The sequence below is a fragment of the Neoarius graeffei genome, chromosome 12, assembly GCF_027579695.1.
Source record: "Neoarius graeffei isolate fNeoGra1 chromosome 12, fNeoGra1.pri, whole genome shotgun sequence".
NCBI classification, from domain to species: Eukaryota; Metazoa; Chordata; class Actinopteri; order Siluriformes; family Ariidae; genus Neoarius; species Neoarius graeffei.
In genome coordinates this window covers 53,772,840-53,793,814 of record NC_083580.1, presented here as the reverse complement: position 1 = coordinate 53,793,814, position 20,975 = coordinate 53,772,840, and the positions used below count along the sequence as shown (strand labels likewise).

General features: G+C 39.7%; 1 protein-coding gene across 1 annotated transcript; it reads right to left on the bottom strand.

Moving 5' to 3' along the window:
* Positions 1 to 1,969: 1,969 nt before the first annotated feature.
* rad23b (RAD23 homolog B, nucleotide excision repair protein) lies at positions 1,970 to 18,987 on the bottom strand. Its single transcript, XM_060936019.1, has 10 exons — positions 18,750 to 18,987; positions 14,519 to 14,600; positions 13,709 to 13,788; positions 10,792 to 10,982; positions 10,504 to 10,556; positions 8,102 to 8,229; positions 7,034 to 7,169; positions 5,656 to 5,783; positions 3,273 to 3,425; positions 1,970 to 2,775 (listed from the first exon to the last, which is right to left on the bottom strand). Exons 1-10 carry the CDS (start codon positions 18,813 to 18,815, stop codon positions 2,662 to 2,664), a joined length of 1,131 nt encoding a protein of 376 aa, XP_060792002.1. The 5' UTR covers positions 18,816 to 18,987; the 3' UTR covers positions 1,970 to 2,661.
* Positions 18,988 to 20,975: the final 1,988 nt, after the last annotated feature.

The following is a 20,975-nucleotide window of genomic DNA, read 5'->3' as shown; positions in this document are numbered from 1 at the left end:
CACTAAAGGCACACCTGTTTCCCATTCTCCCAGTAATTAGCCCTGCTACTTCAGCACAGCAAACACACGCACTGCGAAGTAACATCGTGTCTCCATACTTGATCGTACCAAGCCGTTTATTTAGTTCCCACATAGACCAACCGACCGACCCCTGCATGACCCTGACTTCATCTTTTGGCTCACGTATTGGATTTTGTTACCAGTCTCCCCTGCATCTGCGTGTGCGCTTGTATATATGCATGTTTGTTTGTTTTACTCTCATTGATTCTTGAGTTTTTGGACACCCTGGACATTAAATAAAAAAAGTGTGATTTATTTATTGATCCTCACTGTAAAATAGACAACACAGTAAGATTGAGATCTACTTTTTAAAAAAATATGAAAGCTCACTGAAAATTAGATTTTTATCAGCCTCAGAATTGAAGACAACTTCATAGATCTGTATAATTTTCAGAAATATCATAGTGATATGACTTTGGAAGGTCTTACCATTGCTACACGATGTGACCAAAAGTTAGCACCTTCAAACCACACCCACACATGCTTGTTTAACATCCCATTCAAGATGTAGACCTCCTCTACTATTATAATAACCTCCACTAGATTTTGCAGCATTAGTGAAGCACTAATGATGGGCCAGGAAGCCTGAGACACAGCTGGCATTCCAATTAATCCCCAAAGATGTTCAGTAGGGTTAAGATCCAGGCTTGGTCAGGTGTCAATATAGTGTAGCTCAGTTATGTCACATTAGATATTGGAACAGTTCAGATTTTAATCCAAACTGGCACTTACCGGTATAGGGAACAAAAGACTTACCTTTCTGTTAGCCAGTGTCTGTCATTTGATTCAATTTCCTGTGTGTGAATTCACAGGTGCACTTGACTTCTATTGGGTAATGGGACTTTCATTCAAAGACAGAGGGGAATGCGCTAACAAAACATCACACTAATACATGGCCACACTTAATTTTATATATATATATATATATATATATATATATGCATGCATATGCGCCCTGTGATGACCTGGCGACTTGTCCAGGGTGTACCACGCCTTTCGCCCGTAGTCAGCTGGGATAGGCTCCAGCTTGCCTGCGACCCTGTAGAACGAACAGGATAAAGCGGCTAGAGATAATGAGATATATATAAAAAGTCACCAGTAGGGCTCTGCATTTCTGCAGTCTTCATGTTTTCTGCCGAACATGAAAACATTCTGGGAAGATGATTCCAAGTTTGTGGTGTGCGGACTCAGAACATTCACTCTAGCTCTTCATGTCTCTTATGTCAGATAAGTACAGCAGTTAGTCCTCTTCCTCCTCTATTCTGTTTTTTTTAAATAAACAAACATCTACAGAAAAAAACCACACTGACAACTTGAGAATTTAACTGTTACAGCAGCTGCCGAATCATCAGCTTCACTTCAGCTGAAATACAGTAGAACTGTACACTCACTGTAACAAGTTAACCCCCCCCCTTTTTTTCTTTCAGCCAAAGGCAAATGTCTTTAAACACCAGGGATTTAATTATAATCAGATTTCTGACACTAATGATCTGATCTCAGCAGTTATCACATTACTCAAGTTGTCATGATCACTCTAATCGGATTAAAGATGTAAAATCTGATTTTACCACAGTAATTAAAGTTCCTCAGTACATGTACTGCACACTGGAGAGAGACAATCCTCTATCCCCCCCCCCTTATTGTGTCAGTTAATCTTACTTCATGGTTCTCACTTACCCTCTGCGCTCTCTGGATATGGCAATGAATGTAAACAGTCATGACCATATCACTGATCAGAAACAATTTTAAAACAGTTATGCTTTTGTAAGATTGTACAGAAATCTTAAATCTCTCTTTAAGAACCCAATACTGTTCATCTCTCTATCACTTATTTCCTCATGAGTGCAGTGCTTTGTTTGGCAAGGATTTACAGCTCACTGCTTACAGTTAACAAGCTTACAGACAGATATGTGTTTATGTTGAAAACTTTTATTTCTTCCTGTAAAAAGAACACTAAATGTGCAGAACGTGGAACTGTCCACACTAATCAATGTGGAACATGTGGACATGCCTTAACCTTTAAAAGAAGTTCATGAGTTTTGCAGTTACAGAAACATCTGCATTTCATGCACTACAAAGAAAAGCTGATCGTATTTCAACGAAAACAAAATATATACGGCAACCGCGTTGCTTTAAAAATCTTTTTAATGTTTAAAATTGTGTTTCGGGTCCCTAATACCGTTCAACTGTGAAAGAAGGCATGAACATGAGTGAAAGAAAAATTTAACAATGAACATAAGTTGTATGCGCAGCTCAGCCACAAATGTTCAAAATGATTGGAGAAAAAAAAATAGGGATGAACCCTTTTAAACCTGCATTCAACAAAACTAATTAGGAATACAAGCCAAAAAAAAAAAATCCAGGTCAAAGGAGGCAATTTGATTATGCTTTTTACTTAGTTTCCCAAATGAACATGCTCGCCTTCATAAAAGCAGATGAAAACAGACGAGTCATCCAGTGTGTAAAGAAAAATAGACCAAGACTGCCTGTAGAGGGGTTATGTATGAAGATTTTATCTATTTTTTGCAATATGATTAACTGGGGGGGAGGGGGAAAAAAGGGGGGGGGGTGAATTGGGAGGGGGAAGAACCCAAAGAGCTTTTAGTCATCATCGAAGTTCTGTTGTAAAAGGAAATTGGCAGCCAAGTTCTCGTTCTTCTCACAAGCGAAGTAGGCCTGAATAACAAGTCCTTCTGGGAATCCAAGTGCCTTTAGCTACAGATGTGAAAGAAAAGATAAGGGGTTAGTGTTTCATCGTGGTCTTAACACACACTAAGGTTGTAATGCAATGACACGATATGCATTTGAACCGGAAGTTTAATTAAAAAAAAATATGAACCCATTGTGACCGTGACCCCCAAAATGGGAAAATCTGGAACACCACATGCACACAACAAAACACGCTGGAAAAAGAATGATTAGCCCGTAAAACTTTTACAACAAAACACAGCTTGAACTTAAGGTATAGGTTAATAGTTTATTGCTCTACCGAGAAGTGACAGAGGTGCTGTAACACGGAAATGGCATTTGCACACAGGCCATAGTATTTGCATAACCTCTCTTTAGGTCACAATTTTCCTCAGTTGCTGCGAAGGTCTACATTCAGCACTCCCTTCAGTGTGTAGTGAATCTCAGACCCCTGATGGCTGTTTCAATTCCATGGACTAGTGCACCATGTGGTGAACATGGTGTAGCGTTCCAATGTGACTCACCCTCTCAATTGCTTCCTTTTCCTGGGGCGTGACCTGGATGTAGTTCATATGCCCACCCCCAGCCTCAGACACACCCCCTCCACCTCCTTGCCCCGTTTCCTGTGCTGGTTCATTCAACATCTGAATAAACTGCTCCTGGTGGCTGCTGATTTGCTGATGAAAGAAAAGGTACATGCACAACAAAAAACTTGATTGGATGATGAGCTGGAACTAACTGGCGATTTTATTTTGGGGAAAACAGGAGATTTCATAAAATACTTAAAACACAAAAATCACACAAGAATGCGCGTTAATGTGAGTCCTACAGCTACCTGCACTGCATGTGTGTTCATATTACTGTACTTGTGAGGTCCAACTATTGAGGTCCTACCTTCTAGTGTGAGCATTTTGGGAAGTGAGGTCCAAAATACTGGACTTCAAGTTTTTGCTTAAAATGGCCTCTTATGACCACAGACTCATGCGACAAGGTTTCTTTGAGGCCCTTATATGAATAGTAAAACGCCAAATTTGACATTTGCTTGTGCAGTGACTCAAAAGGTCACACTCCTGTACCAGTGGGTTGACTGAAGTAAAGAGCAGGATTTTTCTGACTGGGCTGTGGTCAGCCCACTCTAAACCCGAGATTGGCCAATGCTTTTAGAGGGAAAATATTTTCCCAGCATGGGCGTGGCTTGTCCAGAGACTAAAAATATTGCAAATTCTTATTCAGTCAATTTAAAACCAGCAAACTATTTAAGCCCATATTTGTTGGTGTAATTATTCACACTACATGTTTGTCTAGCAAGAATTTCTCTCTCTCAGGATTATGATTTGCATTTCTGTGCAGACAGCGTAATATGGTTGAAAATTCATGTCACTTTACACCATGTCTCGCATTGTAAAATGCTCCACTTTGGTAGGAAGTCCTGACTGTATGAGGTTTATGCATCAACCAGATGCAGAAGGTCCAGTTTAAATACAGAAACCAAGACACTGTCCATATAGTCTATAGAGAATTAGTCCTACATACTGTTTTAGTTACCACAGAAACCAAAACGATATTAAAATATTTTCACCTGTTGTAGCCAACGCTATCTGAAATAACAAAAGTGGCAGAATCAATGTGTCCAACTCCTCCCACCTTGTCAAACACTGTACAAACAATGTTCAACAAATAGGAGCACATTTTTTTTTTGTCCTCCGACAACACTGTCGCATCGGACATTAAACGTTAAATAACAGTCATTATATCTTTATTTTGGGAAATACACAGTCTGACCCACGTTCAGAAGGCTGATGCTGCTCCTTGCTGATGAACGCTCCAGGATCCCTTTTAAAAGCTTTTTAATCCAGCCTTGAACTGCAATGTATTTTTGGAGACTTTATAAAATAATCAAAATCCAACACTGAATATCTTCTGCGATTATTTATCCACGTGACTGATCAGAAGCTGTGTGTATGACTGGGCATGCATGTTCTCTGTTATGATCAACACATTCCCCACTGGAATAACACTGAACACAGTCCTATCAACAGATCTACACTATTACAACTATACCTGAAATAGTAGCAGAAAATTGTGTACATTCCCCTTTGCATCTTTGGATAAATGGTGCTGAGCTGCTTTGAGTATTCCATGGATATAATAACTGATAGTGTGTATGATCATGTATATTGTTATATACAATAGTTGTGGCATCAAAATTTAAAAAAAAATCTTATTTATAAAAACAGTCAAGTTAGTCAGCCAAAACATTAAAAGTCAGTACTTTGTAGCTGTCAGTTAAAGTTGAGAATTTACAAATTGCAGATTTTTGCTTTTACTGCATTTAAAAAAATATCCCAGCTTTTCTGAGAATAGGATTTGTACATTCACACTGAAACTACACCTCAACCTGCCGTTACTCCCAAAGTACTGAACAGATCTTAAGATAAATTTCTTTAGAAAGCAGAGAAGCTTTTTAATAACAGTATTCACGATAGAAAATATGCAAGAATTAAACAACAACCGATTTGGAAACTCAGATGACCGTCTGCACGACGACGGCCAGCGAGCATCTGATATGCCGACTACTAGCAGCCAATAAAGCACCAGGTGGTCCCTTCCACCCTGTCAGGTTTATGTCGCACCCGTGGCCAATCAGAAAATACCACCGATTCCACCAGCCGATCAACAGCCGGTCTTCACTTGTGCGACATTCTACACATTTGCTTGAGTGTGTTGGAAATCTAAAAGTAATGTGTCGTATGTCTGTCTGTAGCCACTGAGGGGGCCAAAGCCTGAATACCATGAGAAAGGGTGGTCCTCAGAAGAAGGCAGCCTGACAAGGTCCTCATTAGTATAGTAAAATGTTTGTGTACCTGCAGTAACTGGGGCTGTGTGCATGCATGGGTGCACACATACCTGCAGTAACTGGGGGTTCTCTCGGCCGATCTGTTGCAGCAGGGCAGGCAGCAGTGAAGGGTTCTGTTGGATGATCTGCCTCATCTGCAGGAACTGAGGCTGATTCCTCAGAAACTCCAGAGGATTAGCTACACACAAAATAAAAAAATAAAATAAAAAAAAACCCACAAGAAAAACAAATTATACATACCATTTCAAGTCAAACCACTAATTATCCATTATAAATTGAATAATTTCACAATTTTTGTATGAATCCCTGCAAGCAGCCCTCCAACCCACTAGGACTGACGCGCAATGTGGCTGTCATATGATTTACAAATAATCAACATGGTTTGATTTGTTGAAGTCCACACTCATTCGCTGAAGTAATACACGGCACTGAAATAACATTGGAAAGAGTAAAAATCCTACAATTAGACAAACTGCATCGCGTCCCTTACAGGGACCTACCATTCAGGTTCTGTTAAAATATCTCAGTGGCAACCCTATCAAATACCTGCTAAAAACTGCCTGGCCAATGGGAGCCATGTTTAAGTAATAGGGCCATTAAAAATCCAAAAGATGTAGTGCACCAAATTTCAACTTTATTGGGCTTGCAGTCCCTGAGAAACAGTTATCAGAACTTGGAACTCCCCTGTGCGTAACCATGCCTCAAATTTGTACATGATTCCAGAATCTGGTCCTGTATACATCTTTCAATTTTCATGCAAATCCATAAACTCGTGAATATTTGCATGATCAGTTTGAGTAAATTAAGCTGTGGTGCATGTGGCAGCCTTATGGTTTACAAATGTCAACATGTTTGACACCAATTTTGTTAAGACACGACAAAAATCCTAGGACTAGTTTGCAAAGTAGGTTCCACAAGTTATGCAAATTGGCTCAAAATCCAAGTGGAGCTTAATGGGTCAAACTGCAGATTACATAATTAGCAAAGGAATCGGATGAAATAATTTGGTCTCTAGGACTCCAGGTTCTCAAAATATGGGGCAAAACATACAACGTTGCACCATGGTACCAAACTCAGGCTGACTGGGTTAAGCTTGCCTGAGTAGCAGGAGAGACTTTTATCTATTAGCCAAGTGTCACGTTTCTATGATTGATAGGCTGGTCTGCTAATATTTCAATATAGGTGAGAAAAAGAATAAGAACCAAAGCAAAAAAATAATCGTGTTTCAGCACTTTATGCTTGGACCCCTAAACATACCTTATATTAGTTTGTAGAAATGCAGTTTATTTTTAATACATTTAACTTGATCTGTTAAAAAGGCTGTTGATGTGAATAAAATAATGCATGAACTTTCTTTTCCTTGAGGAAAATTAGTGTGGATGCTATAGTGATGACTGTGTGCATATATTTGGTTGTATGATTGTGTACCTGCTGATCCCCCAGTGGGTTGCGTAGGTGTTGTGCTGGATGGAGATGAAAGTCCTGTGGGAGCAGCCGGTGCGCCCCCTGCTGGAGCTGCAGGATCAGAGCCTCCCACATTCCCCTCACTCTCCACTGGAATTCCCTACACACAAATTTAGAAAAGTAAACTTTCAGCATGTGTAAATGTGCCAATACAGACAATGCAACAGCAGTCCTCCATCCCGATTATAGCACACCCTTCATCATCCCCAATATATCCATCAATATCCTCCCTCATTCCTAATCCTCTTACGCAAATATCCTACTCACACCAACAGTCTCCCTCCACATTCCCATCAATCCAAATCTCCCTCCACATTCCGAACACTTCCACAATTACCCCCTCCGACCCAATCCCTCACAATCCTTGCCTCATTCCTAATCTCAACAAACCCTTGCTAATCCATCCATAACCCCTCTGTAATTTCTCCATCATTAATCCCTATGCAAGTCCTTTCATTCCAACATTCCCAATGTCTATAATCACTACCTCAAACCCAAGCCATGCATAATTCTTCCCTTATTCCTAATTTTTCCTCTACAATCTCATTCCTAAGCCCTACCTCATTCCCAGTCCTTACATGATTTTCTCCATTGCTAATCAATTCATGATGCTACCATCATTCCCAATCCCTCAATAAATGTTCTCTCATTCCTAAACATTCCATAATCGCTCTCTTCTTAATCCAGCCATAACCCTTCCCTCATTCTGAATCTATCCATGATCCCTCCCCCTCTCTCAATCATTCAATACCTCTTCATTCCTCCTCACTCCTAATCTCACCATATCAGCCTTTCCTTAGTCTCTCCTTCCCAATCACTCCATATCCTTTCGCTTCTAATCCTTCTATAAAAGATCTCCCTCAGATCTGGTAACTCCAATTCCTACATAATCCTTCCTTCATTCTCAACTCTTCCATGCTTCTTCCCTCATTCCATCCTTAAGTGATCCATCATTCCTTCATCTGTAACCTGTCCCTCTTCTAATCCCCCCCCTCAGAACCCCCCTCCAATTCCCTGCCCCGCCCCTCTCACCATGAGCAGGTACTCGACAGCTCGGTCTGGATTGTTGAAACTGGCACGCAGCGCTGCAACCACCTGCTCCCTCTCATAGCCCATTAACATGATCTCAGTCACCATGTTCTCGTATGACTGTCCCGTCACTGCGTGAAGAGAGACAAACAATTCACAATACAGATTCATCACTGATCATTAGAGCTAATGATTTAACAAGTAGACTGCTCATGTGGCATTAACTGCTTTCACCTCAATGCCTTTTGAAGTCTACATCAGCACAGTACATTCCTCTGTGCATTATCAGCTCTAGTGCCATCAGCTAACCAAAACTCTTTTGGAGCTTGTGCAAGGATATTGTCCCTACACAATTTCACATAGTCAAGATATTCAGTGATGTTTATTGCTGATCATATTACATCATCAGAACCACCACCCCTTTCCCAATCTCACATGCACTGAACCTGCATGTCGCTTTCTGCAAAGGCTGAGTTCGTTACTGCAAAATAAAATCTGGGTATGTTTAACTTGATAAATATATACTTGTCTAATGTTAAGCATCTGTTAGTTACAGTGCCCTCCACAATTATTGACACCAATGATTAGTAAAAAGGGTTGGGGGGGGGGAATCCACCTTTTGGTGAAGTAGTTTCATCTCTCACACAAAGAGAAAACCCCAGTCTTCAGCTGAAATTTATTCAGAAAAAAAAAGTTCAAGAAATTATTATAGAAATTATAGAAGCAAAAAAAAAAAACCAACAACATGTACCACTATTATTGGTACCCCTGAGTTTAATTCTTTCTACAACCTCCCTTTACCAGTAAAACAGCATTTCTCCTGTAACATTCTATATCAGGTTAGAGATATAGCGCAGGGCATCTGAGACCATTCCTCTTTAGTGTCTCTCCAGATCATCCAGGGTCCTCGGCCCTCTCCTCTTCAGGTTCCCCCACGGGTTTTCACAGGACTGAGATGGCCATAGCAGAAGCTTGATTCGGTGGTCAGCTAATCATTTTTGTGTTGATTTGGACATATGCTTTAGATCATTGTCCTGCTGGAAGATCAAATGATGACCCAGTTTTAGTTTCCTGGCAGAGGCAGCTAGGTTTTAAAATGTCCTGGTATTTCAGGGTCCATGATGCCATGTACCCCAACAAGGTTTCCAGGGCCTTTGGAAGAAAAACAGCCTCAAAACATGACAGAACTTCCATATTTTACAGTTGGGATTGAGTTCTTTCCATTATAGCCACTCTTATTTTTACATCAAGCCCACCTTGAGTGTTTACTGCCAAACATCTCCGTTTTTGTTACATCAGACCATAGAACACGGTTCCAGTCAAAGCTGTAATAGCATTTCACAAACTTCAGGTGTTTACATTTGTGGTTAACTGAAATTTTTTTCTGGCATGTTTTCCAAATAATCTGTTGGCATAGAGGTGGCATTTGATGGTGGTTTTGGAGACTGGGAAACCCCAAGATCTTACTTTTTCTTGTAATTCACCAAAAGTGATCCTTGGGAATTTTGATGACACTCTTACCCTCCTCCTCACTGTACACAGGGCAAAATAAACTTGTCCTTTTCCAGGCAAGTTTGTGACCATTCCAGTTGGAGTTCACTTTTAATTATTGCCCTAACCAGTAGAAATGGACAGTCACACAAGTAGCTTTTTTTTTTTTAAATAACCATTCACTGACCTTTGTAACACACTTCTCCCTCATTTGGTTTGTGTTCTCTTAGTCATCCATCAACATGGGAAAGATAAGGGAATTTGGCCTCTGCGTCACCTCATTTGTAGCCCAATGAATCAGTAAGCCATGGCTTCCAATGTGAAAGTTCCTACACACTCCAACCAACTCAAATATTGAATTTAAATGGGAAGCATGCTTGTTACATTGTGTTCACTATAATTTCCAGGGGTGCCAATAACAGTGGCACATGTAGTTTGTTGAAAGTAATTATTTGAGGGATTTGTTTTTCTCTGAATAAATTTTCCCAATTCAAGATTGGATTTTTCTCCCCCCAGTGTAAGATGAAGCTACTTCACCAAAAGGTGAATTTTTTCTAACCTTTTTAACTAATCTTTACAAGGGGTACTAATAAATCATAGAGGGGACTGTACATTATTGGGAAGATCACTAAAAAGATGGCCAAATAAGCCCTTTCAATTTTCAGCCAAAAGAGGAACAAAAAGTATTTTGATTAAAATAGGCCTACAACAAATTGTAAGGTGTTAGATATGACAATGGTGTTAATGTGATGGCAATTAAATGACAATTACATTCACTATTTTGTTTGTTTTTTTAAACCATTCTCCTGCTTGACAGAGCTCTAAAAAGGTCACCCAAGTGAATATTAGACAACCTAATTGTAAAAGACAGTTGGTTTATAAACACTGCAGTCTTCTCATGGAGTGATCTTTACCCAGAGCAGAAGTCGCCTCATCAAATATGTTGGCGTTCGTCGGGCTATCAGAACTGCAGGATAAAGAGGACAGGAGATGCATCAGACAGGAAGTTACACTCAGTCAGTATTCACCCAGCTAGTGCATCTATTCACTTAGCATTTACTGCAAAAAACTACAGAAATAAAACAATTAAAAGTTAGAGCAACCTCAACTGTTGGTCAGGGGTGTGTGTGTGTGTGTGTGTGTGTGTGTAGTGTTTCAGGAGTGCAGGAGGTGTGAAGTGTCATTAGGTGTGCGAGATGCACCTGGCAGGTGTAGATGATGGTGGTTTTTCCTCTGCTTTCTCCTCTTTGACACTGCTTTCAGATGTCGTGTCAGTGTTGGTGGTGGTGGTGGCGGCAGCGACAGGGGGGATTGTGGGAGTTGTAGTGCTAGAGGCGGGACTACTTGATGCTGCAGGAGTTGAAGGTTGAGTGGCTGCAGGAGCAGCTTTAGGCTGGAAAACACTTGCAATAATCAGTCCACACAATCTGAAAAGTCTTAAACCTGCACAGTTCTGCAGAGCATCTGGAACAGCAGCAGCTTTGGTAATAGCTGCATTTACACCACTCTAATCTGTTGCTTTAGGCTAAAATTCTAACAATATTAGCCTGCAGAAGCATCTCACAGCATTAATATAGCAGTGTCATTATTAGAACTTAGTATAAATATGCAGGTGATTATAGGAAATCATGTGCACTAATCTGATCAAGAAATAGTCCAAATTTCTCGATCGATCACCTAGAGTGACTTGACAAAATGGCTGCCATTCACTGTCGCAGTAAGCGAGGAAGAATTACAAATTATGAAAAAATGCTGATCCTAAAAGCACTAAAGAGGTTATGAAGTTTGGTCTAAAATTATTCAAAACTAAGGTGGACTTGATTCATTTTATCCATTTCAAAACAAAGTATTTTACATGATTTGGCATAGATAATTGACAAGTCTGTGCTGCACCTTTATTACATTTGCATGGTGCTTTTGAAGTTTGAAATAAGTCTTTAAAAAAAAAATTATATATATATATATATATATATATATATATATATATATATATATATATATATATATATATGAATGAATGAGTGATTCCACGCTTATGGGTACTGAAATGGGGACATTAACTTATTTTTAAAAATTCACCTAAAACCATTTCTTTTTACCATCAGGTCACAAAACATGTAATCTTTAATGAATGATATGTTAAAAGATAACTTTAATTTTCTGAGATGTAATAAAAACATTTATATGCTAAAGTCAGAACGTAACAGAAGTGTTGTGAACATATATATTCTCAATTTTAACAATGTAGAATTACTTTTTGAAACATAGGAAGGTGATGTTTTAGCAAATATAATTAATGAACATGTGTAGTAGAATAAACATACACATTCTTTCAATAAGATTAACATGGTATATAGCTAGATTGTAATTAATTTGTAACAGACGTGAGATGGACAATCGTAACAGAAGTAATGTAACAGACATCATTTTGGAACTCATAGGCTTGACTTTGGCATATAAATATGTTATTACATCTCAGAAAATTAAAGTTATCTTTTAACATATCATTCATTAAAGATTACATGTTTTGTGACCTGATGGTAAAAAAAAGAAATGGTTTTAGGTGAATAAGTTCATGTCCCCATAAGCGTGGAATCACTCTCTCTCTCTCTCTCTCTCTCTCTCTCTCTCTCTCTATTATATATATATATATATATATATATATATATATATATATATATATATATATATAAAAAAATGATTGCCTGTGTATTTACACAAACAATTATCCACCTCAGGCTTGGTGAATATCGATGAACAATAAACCCTGACTTGTCTTGGTTATTATTTTACCCAATGTTCACTTCATTAAATACTGACACAGTTTTATAAAAGTAAGTTAATTAAAACTCCTTACTCTTTCAATCACTCCGAGTCCAGCATCACAAAAACTGCAGCAACACCAAACTCATAACATGTTGGCTACATTAGTTTCGTGTCTGGTGCTAAATTGAAAATATTCACACAGCAACCACTGTTTGATTCACATGGATCCAGCTGATCCCCATTTACAGTCATGTGAAAAAAAATAAAAGTACATCCCATGGAAATTGTAGACTTCATATTTAAACAAGCAAACATTCCACACTTGATACAATGCATATAGAGAAGTGATTCTTGAACAAAAGAAGGAAAATTAGCTCCTTCAATCACTTATTCAACAAAAATATATCAATAGAAGTAATATGCTTCTGTGCAGAAAGCAATTAAGCCCTTGGCTTCAGAAGCTAGTATTGCCCCCTTTAACAGAAATAACTTCTTGTAGGCGTTTTGCATAATTGTCCACCAGTCGGACACTGGCTTGCTGAAATTTTTGACCACTCTTCCATGCAGAATTCCTTCAGTTGCAAGTTTTTTGTTTTCTTAGGCATGTGCTGAGCTTTTCAAGTCTTCCCCACAACCTTTCAACGGGGTTCAAATGTGGGCTTCGATGAAGCCATGCCGTAACCTTCTATTTCTTCTTTTTGAGCCATTCCTTAGTAGATTTGCGAGTGTGCTGAGGATCATTATCTTGTTGAAAGGTCAACTTTTGAACAGATGGCCTCACATTATCTACAAACTGTTTGAAACCTATGCCACTTGTAGATGATTTTCCTTACAGTGGAATGATTTATTTCTAATATTTAGAGAGAGTTTTAAATCCCTTGCTAGATTCATAAGCATCCACAACCCCCCGAGGTCCTTAGAGAGCTCTTTAGATCTTGGCATGATAACACCAGACCCTAGATGTCAGGTTTAACTAAGACAGGTTCCAAATCAACGGCATGTAATCTGGAAACACCTGATTCTAGTTTTATGGACTTCAAAACGTGTACTTTTTCCCAGTTTCTTTTTTAACTCTTTAAATTATGAAAACTACAAAAATGTCAATTTCTGTGTCATTTGTTGGAGTATATTATCTTTGTCTGTAGGCATCATAAAGAGTGAAATGTTTGCTTGTTTAAATGTTGAGAATCTACAATTTCCGTGTGATGTACTTGTTTTTCACATGACTAATTTCACAGATCTGTAGCTTTGTGTGATGACCACGACAGCACTACTCTCCTGCTGAACTCATTAAAAACTGAATAGAAAATATAAAACTAGCATTTTGTTTGATCAGAGAGATTCATTACTTACCTTTGCTACCATGACAACCACAAAGTTCTTCTCATCTATCTTATACTCCTTTAGTGCGGTGTCATCATTTAGGATTTTACCTGCAGAGCAAAATCAGCAAAATAATTAGACAATTTATCAGCCACATCTTCATTCCTGCCCGTCTCATTCTTGCTCTCACTCTTCTTGATTCTCTCACCTCATTGTCATAGCACCTCTCATGGCCCACAATGCCCCCCCCCCCCCCCCCTATACACAACTAAGAATATTTTATTAAATGTGAGTTCAATCAGAATTGAACAAGTTTGTGTCGATACCTCAGTCCGAACAGAACACACCAAGGTCAATCTGAATTAAAATTTTATACAAATAAACAAGGTGGATAATCCCTTTATAATCCAACAGAACAGAAGAATCTGCAATTGGAATAAATTAATTCAGAGCAGCAAACGTTTTGCACATCAACACAGCCACTGTCCATCTCTCTCTCCCTCCATGTGTCTCTCTCACACAAAAACAAAACTTAGCTTTGCCATAGTGAGATATACATGTACATCCATTATGGCTAGGAAACCACCGCAGCTTGCGCCAATTAGGTACAATGGCCCTATTGTACCTAATCTGCATGTCTTTGAACTGTGGGGGAAACCAGAGCACCCGGAAGAAACCCACACCAGACATGGGGAGAATATGCAAACTTCATACAGAAAGGCCCCGTCAGCCATGAGGCTCAAACCCGGAACCTTCTTGCTGTGAGGTGACAGTGTTAACCACCACACCACCCATCCAAACACTGTTCCTCTCAGCCCATACACAGAGAGAAAGACTAACCTGCATAGATCAGCTTTTGTCCAGCAACAGGAAAGCTCTCCTTTCCTTTCTCATTCTCAATTTTCTCCTTTAACGCCTTTACCTGGAAAATAAACAAACAGACAGCTCAGCGGTACAGTGGGAGCATGCACTGTACACACACTCCCCAATAAATATTGATCACAAAATGTTGCAATTATGGACACTTTGCATTTTGGAAGCTGTTTCTTAAACACACCGAGTACTTCAATCTAACACTATACACCGCAAAGATGACTACACAGTTGATACATGTTCGTAGTGCAGTGCCAAAAATCATCTCTCAGATTCTAGCATAATCATCCAGTTATTACATCTCACTAAGCACCCACACTACTGCACAGTTTGAAACACAGCTCAAGTTTCCATACATGTTCTCACACACCAAATAAAGAATGACAGAGGAAAAAGTCAGATTTAATCCATGGGTACTCTGTCCTCGTTTTGTTTGTGGAAGTTACATTTAACAACTTTTAATGAACTATAAATTGTGTTCCAATTACATTTAGTCTATTGTGCAAAAGTTTGAATACCCTTAGGACATATCGGTGTGCTGCTTTAGTAAAAGTACTGAGTGACAGGGTGGTGTGATGGAGTAGCTACTGTTAATACACAGAGGATTCTTATTTTCCTAACACAGATTGGTTCCAGATGTTATTCCTCTTATACCACAGCAGCACTTAACACGTCAGGTATTTTAAGTTACATTTAATACTGTGGAACCAAGCGAGTTCCTGTTATCGCTTGCTTTACGTAGCCAGTCACTACTATGAAATAAACCCTGACAGAGAGATGCAGGGTCCCAATAAGAAGCAGAAAGATCTCGAATCACTCCAGAGAGGTTTATTTCACAATAATTACTCGCTGTACATTATCCCATTTAATAAAATAATAAATAATAATTACAAAATATTGATTTAAAAATGACTGTTTCTGGTAATGATAAGGTCTAAAGCACCAGTCTGTTATACAGAAATAATGTGGAACTTCTGGCACATAAGTTCCTGCGAATGAGTTGTTACTATAGTTGTAATATATAGGGCCAAATTACTCAATTCTGATTGGTCAATCAAGGAGGGCTTTTTCCTTAACACGGGGCTGTATTTCTGAAATGGTATTGGCTAATTCGTTGCTGGGTTACGGTTACAAAAATTAGCAAATTGTGTCAACAAAATGGCTGACTCAGCAATGCCGTGATCCGCTATATTTGACGAAGAAATGATAAACCAATTGAAAGTTGCAAGCGAAAATGAAAATACCAAAAGTATGAATTTTTGGCTTTCCGTGTTTAAGAAATGGGCCGCAGAAAGACAAATAAACAACTATCTAGTGGCATATGAATGCTGTGAGTTAGACAAGATGCTATCGCAGTTCTATGCAGAAGTGAGGAAAGAAAATGGGGAAAACTACGAACCAGACTCTCTTAAAGTAATGCAGGCAGCACTGGATCGGCATCCGAGACAAGATAAATATCCGGGATCAATCCTGAAAGATGTTACTTTTCAAGAATCACGAAAAGTCCTCGAGGGAAAAGCAAGAGATTTGCGAAAACAAAGAATGCTTTAGAAACTGATAGTCTTGCACCCTGATTGGTTCAGAAAACGTGAATGACAAAATGTTGTGAACTTGAATGGCTTCCGAAGTATGAATTTGGCCCTATATATTATAAACAAGTAATCATATGGCTCCTCGTAAAATTAAGGATCAATTTCACTCATGATTTCGAAGTTTTGAAATTGCCCTCGTCGCGAAACTTCGAAATCACAAGTGAAATTAATCCTTGATTTTACTTGGCCCCATACGATTACGTATACAAATAATTTATTAGGAGTACATTTGTGACTTACAGCTACACTATTGTCAGAGCTGCTGTAACAGAAAGTTCAACACCACCTTGTTACCAATCAGAACCAAACAGTAGTGATGTCTGATATGAGAAGAAGCCTTTGTCACACGTACACACAGTGAAATTCTTCCTCTGCATTTAACCCATCTGAAGCAGTGAACACATGCACACACAAATGAGCCCACACATATACCCAGAGCAGTGGACAGCTATGCCACATATACACAAATTAAGATAAATTTTATACACACATCCTGCTTTTTTAAAAAGTTCAAAAAGCACCATTTGTTTGGTGCTATATACACATATATGGTTCCCACTGACAAACCATCAGTGACGAAAAGAAAATTACTAACCGTAATGACGACTGTATTTGTCATCTTTTCTAGAAAATCACTCCATAAATCCCAACCCCAGTGAAAAGATGGCGTGAAGTCAGAGTGTAAACAACGAGCACGTGCTTGTGACCAATAAAAATCGACTACACAATGACCAAATGAGCGCCAAGTTTTTGACCAACAGCAATGTGTCTTAATAGGCCTGGTGTGGTGGTGTAATTATCGCTGCATGAATGAAACAATGGCACAGTCTAGGCTGAAGAAGATTTTTTGAGTGGTCTTCAAACACTGAAGATAATTTAAGGGCTGAAACAGCCCCAGGGAAAAAATACTCAGAGCCCCGACCGTCCAGGAGCACATCGGACAGGGGTCTGTGTGTGTGTGTGTTTTTTTTTTTTAAAAACACCCTTGCCAAAGTGAAAGTGCTATCAGCTGGCAAGCAACTGAAGGGGGCCATGTTCCATGGGGCATGACGTGTCGAGTCCCCGTGGCGAACATATAATGAACGCAGTGTCCTTCTGTGTTCAGCTTCTAAAGCTACAGGACTCCACTGTTGGTTGGTCCAAGACTCTTTTCAACTGTAAATCAGGTTGTGTGTTGAAGTAAAGGGTAAGGGGAGTCCTAATACCTCTTTGGAATAATTCCATGCTAAAATAACCTTAAGTAAGCGCAAACTAAAGAGGTTTATTTTAGTTTGATGGTGCGCAGGGCAACCAAAACCAAATTATTAGAGACTGGAGTGAAGCCTAAGTTTTATATGTAAATGGAGAGGCCTTTATCTGTATAAATATTTGAATTGTGTCAGCTTGGTTGGTATAAACCTGCATTAAGTCCACTTTGATATGTCAGTAAGTGAGGGGAAGAAAAAAAAAAAACAGACCAAGTGAAGAAAAAATTAAAAACGTGAATAATTTCTTTGACTTGATTTCTCGAGGAAAAAAAAATCAGAACATTTTTCAGAACTCAGAGGGACCACTGTATTAAAAACACACACAAAACATGCCAATGTATGCATGTGTGGATATATATAGATCTCCCACCATATAGTATGGATGTGTATCTCTCTCTCTCACACACACGTGTCTTCCCCCCCTTTTAGAAAAGACTGTAGACACATTCATATCTAAGTGTGGTTCAGAGTGCTGGTGTGAACATGATTTACAGTTCCTGCAGCTGCACGGCTTCAGGCCCGACCTCAACTTTCTCTCCCTCACCTTTATCATGTTTTCATAAAGCCATGTCATCGGTGATCCCTATCAGGTGAAAACGGAGTAACCAAAAAAAAAGTGCTCATTTGCATTCAAATGAGCAAAAAAAACCCTTGAATTTAAGTTCGCTAATTATCCAGTTAACTTAAGTGTGATTCAGCAGGCCACGCAATGCTAGCATGCTAGCTTGCTCACGTTAGCACATCAGCCCCGTGTTCGTAGCTAAAAGTAAAAAAAAAAAAAAAAAAAAAGCACCATTTACGAAAACTATGCTATACAAAAAAAAGTTAATAAATAAAGATCATGTTGCTCAGCACGGTTTCCTAATGACTACAGAGTTTTATTCGTAAACGTCAGCTAGCGTTAACTATACAATTAGCCAAAGGGCAGAAAAGCTAACTAACAAACTTGGTACCATTTTCTTAAATAATAAATAAAAGTACTGTATCAGAAATTGGGTCTTAAAATATGTTAAAACGTTCACACCAAGTTCAGGACTACTGATGTCAAACATGCTAACTAGTAATCACGCTAACGTGGATAGCAGAGGTAGCTAGCTAGCTAGTTAGCTTAGCATCTCTGAATTGGCGTTCTCAACTTTTCTCTCACAACTCAACTAACACACAGTTCACGCCATTCTCCGGAAATGTTAATAATTTAGATAAACTAGTATTCAGTTTACACATGTGACGTTTTTAGTATCTTATATCGGTCACAAACACGGATTATGCAGTGTGTGTGTATCGTTAGCATAGCTTAGCCACAACCCAACTTTCGCGGCCCCGTGTCTCGAGCCCTTAAACCGAGTGAATCTCTCTCACCGTCTCCTCTGCGTCGATGTCGATTTTAAACGTCTGCTGCTGCAGAGTTTTCAGTGTGATCTGCATTTTGAGCAGTTTCCGCGCGTGTGTGAGGAGAGACTGTGATCTTTCCCGAAGTGTGACAGTGAGTCCAATAGCTATTTTCGCTAGCTCATCACAGCCTGCTCGCCGCCATTACGCTCTCGCTTTTTTTTTTTTTTTACAGCGCATAAACAAACCACAATCACACCGCGCATGCGCCGACTCTACAGCTCTTTACACGCCTGCGCAGTATGGATGTATGACAGACGTTTTGATTTTTAATCAGGAACGTCCCCTTTTTTGTAATTGGCTGTGGCTTCTTAAAGATAGAGGTGCCATCAAGACCTCATCAGAGGCTCACGGGTGTGAGTTCGAAGGTGGTCGTTACGAAGTGGTTTTGGTCAGAAATATGGACGCCGAGGGTGGCACTGTGGCTTGACAGCAAGCAGGCTCTGGGTTCAACCTATTGGTCAACCCTGGCCTTTCTGTGTGGAGTTTGCATGTTCTCCTCGTGCCTGGGTGGGTTTCTTCCCAGTGATCCGGTTTCCTCTCTCAGTCCAAAGACATGTGGATTAGGTCAATTGGCTACACTAAATTGCCCATAGGTGTGAATGTGAGTGTGACCGGTTGCCTGTGTCTCTGTGTTGGCCCAAACAGACTGGCGACCTGTTCAGAGTGTACCCCGGCCTTCGCCCAATATCCAGCTCACCCATGACCCGTAATGGATAAGCGACATAGAAAATGGATAGATGGATGGATACTGACCATGATTCACCATGCCTTGTTTTGTTTTTAAGCATAGGGATGATGATTTTCAATGATCACGAATAAAACGTGGCGGCATGGTGGTGTAGTGGTTAGCGCTGTCGCCTCACAGCAAGAAGGTCCGGGTTCAAGCCCTGTGGCCGGCGAGGGCCTTTCTGTGTAGAGTTTGCATGTTCTCCCCATGCCTGCGTGGGTTTCCTCTGGGTGCTCCGGTTTCCCCCACAGTCCAAAGACATGCAGGTTAGGTTAATTGGTGACTCTAAATTGACCGTAGGTGTGAATGTGAGTGTGAATGGTTGTCTGTGTCTATGTGTCAGCCCTGTGATGACCTGGCGACTTGTCCAGGGTGTACCCTGCCTTTCGCCCGTAGTCAGCTGGGATAGGCTCCAGCTTGCCTGCGACCCTGTAGAGCAGGGGTCTTCAATCCTATCCACAAAGGGCCAGTGTGGCTGCAGGCTTTCATTCCAACCAAGCAGGAGCTACACCTGATTTCACTTGTTTAATCATTTCACCCTCGTCTCCAGTCAACAATCAAGTGAGCCTCCAATTTGGCTGTAATGAAAGCCTGCAGCTACACCGGCCCTTTGCGGATAGGATTGAAGACCCCTGCTGTAGAGCAGGATAAAGCAGCTAGAGATAATGAGATGAGATGAGACGAATAAAACGTGGAAATTGCGCAATCGCTTGTCTGAAACAGAACTGCCATTCTGATATGGAAAACAGGGTTTGTCGGCATCCAGTTTCAAAACCCAAGAAATTCAATCCACACAACTATACAGCGAGTTTTTTTTTTTCTTCTTTCTTTTGGCAAAAAGTAATCAAATCTTTGTGTAAACCAGGTTGTCAACAAACTATCAACGTCCCACAATGTTGTAAATTACGCGAGGGCTTATGATCAGTGTGCACACTGATTGGATAAAAAAGATACCTGGGCATTATAAGCAGGAACGCCTCACCCTGGAAAATTCAAAGCAGCTCAAGATGCTGATGTACAATGGTGATATTGAGGCTTGATTTAGGTGAATCATGCTGAAGCGGGCTTCCATCTGTTTCTTCATCAGTTACCAATTCATGTTCATTGCTATTTTTGTGATTTGAGTACTTTGTGAAATTATGTTGATATTTCATCATGCACATGCAGGGCTCAACATTATAACAAGTGCATGTGTAAAAGTAACCATATCGTAATATATAATTATAGATCATTAGACTTTGAATTAATCAAAATTCAAAGTCTAATAATCTATAATTAGATATGAGTCTTTCTGGGAAAAAATGGATGAAGTGGTTGAAAGTATGCCAAGGGAGGAGTGCGTGCTGATAGGAGCAGATTTCAACGGACATGTTGGCGAGGGAAACAGAGGAGATGAGGACGTGATGCGCAGATATGGTGTAAGAGAGAGAAATGTGGAAGGGCAAATGGTGGTTGATTTTTCAAAG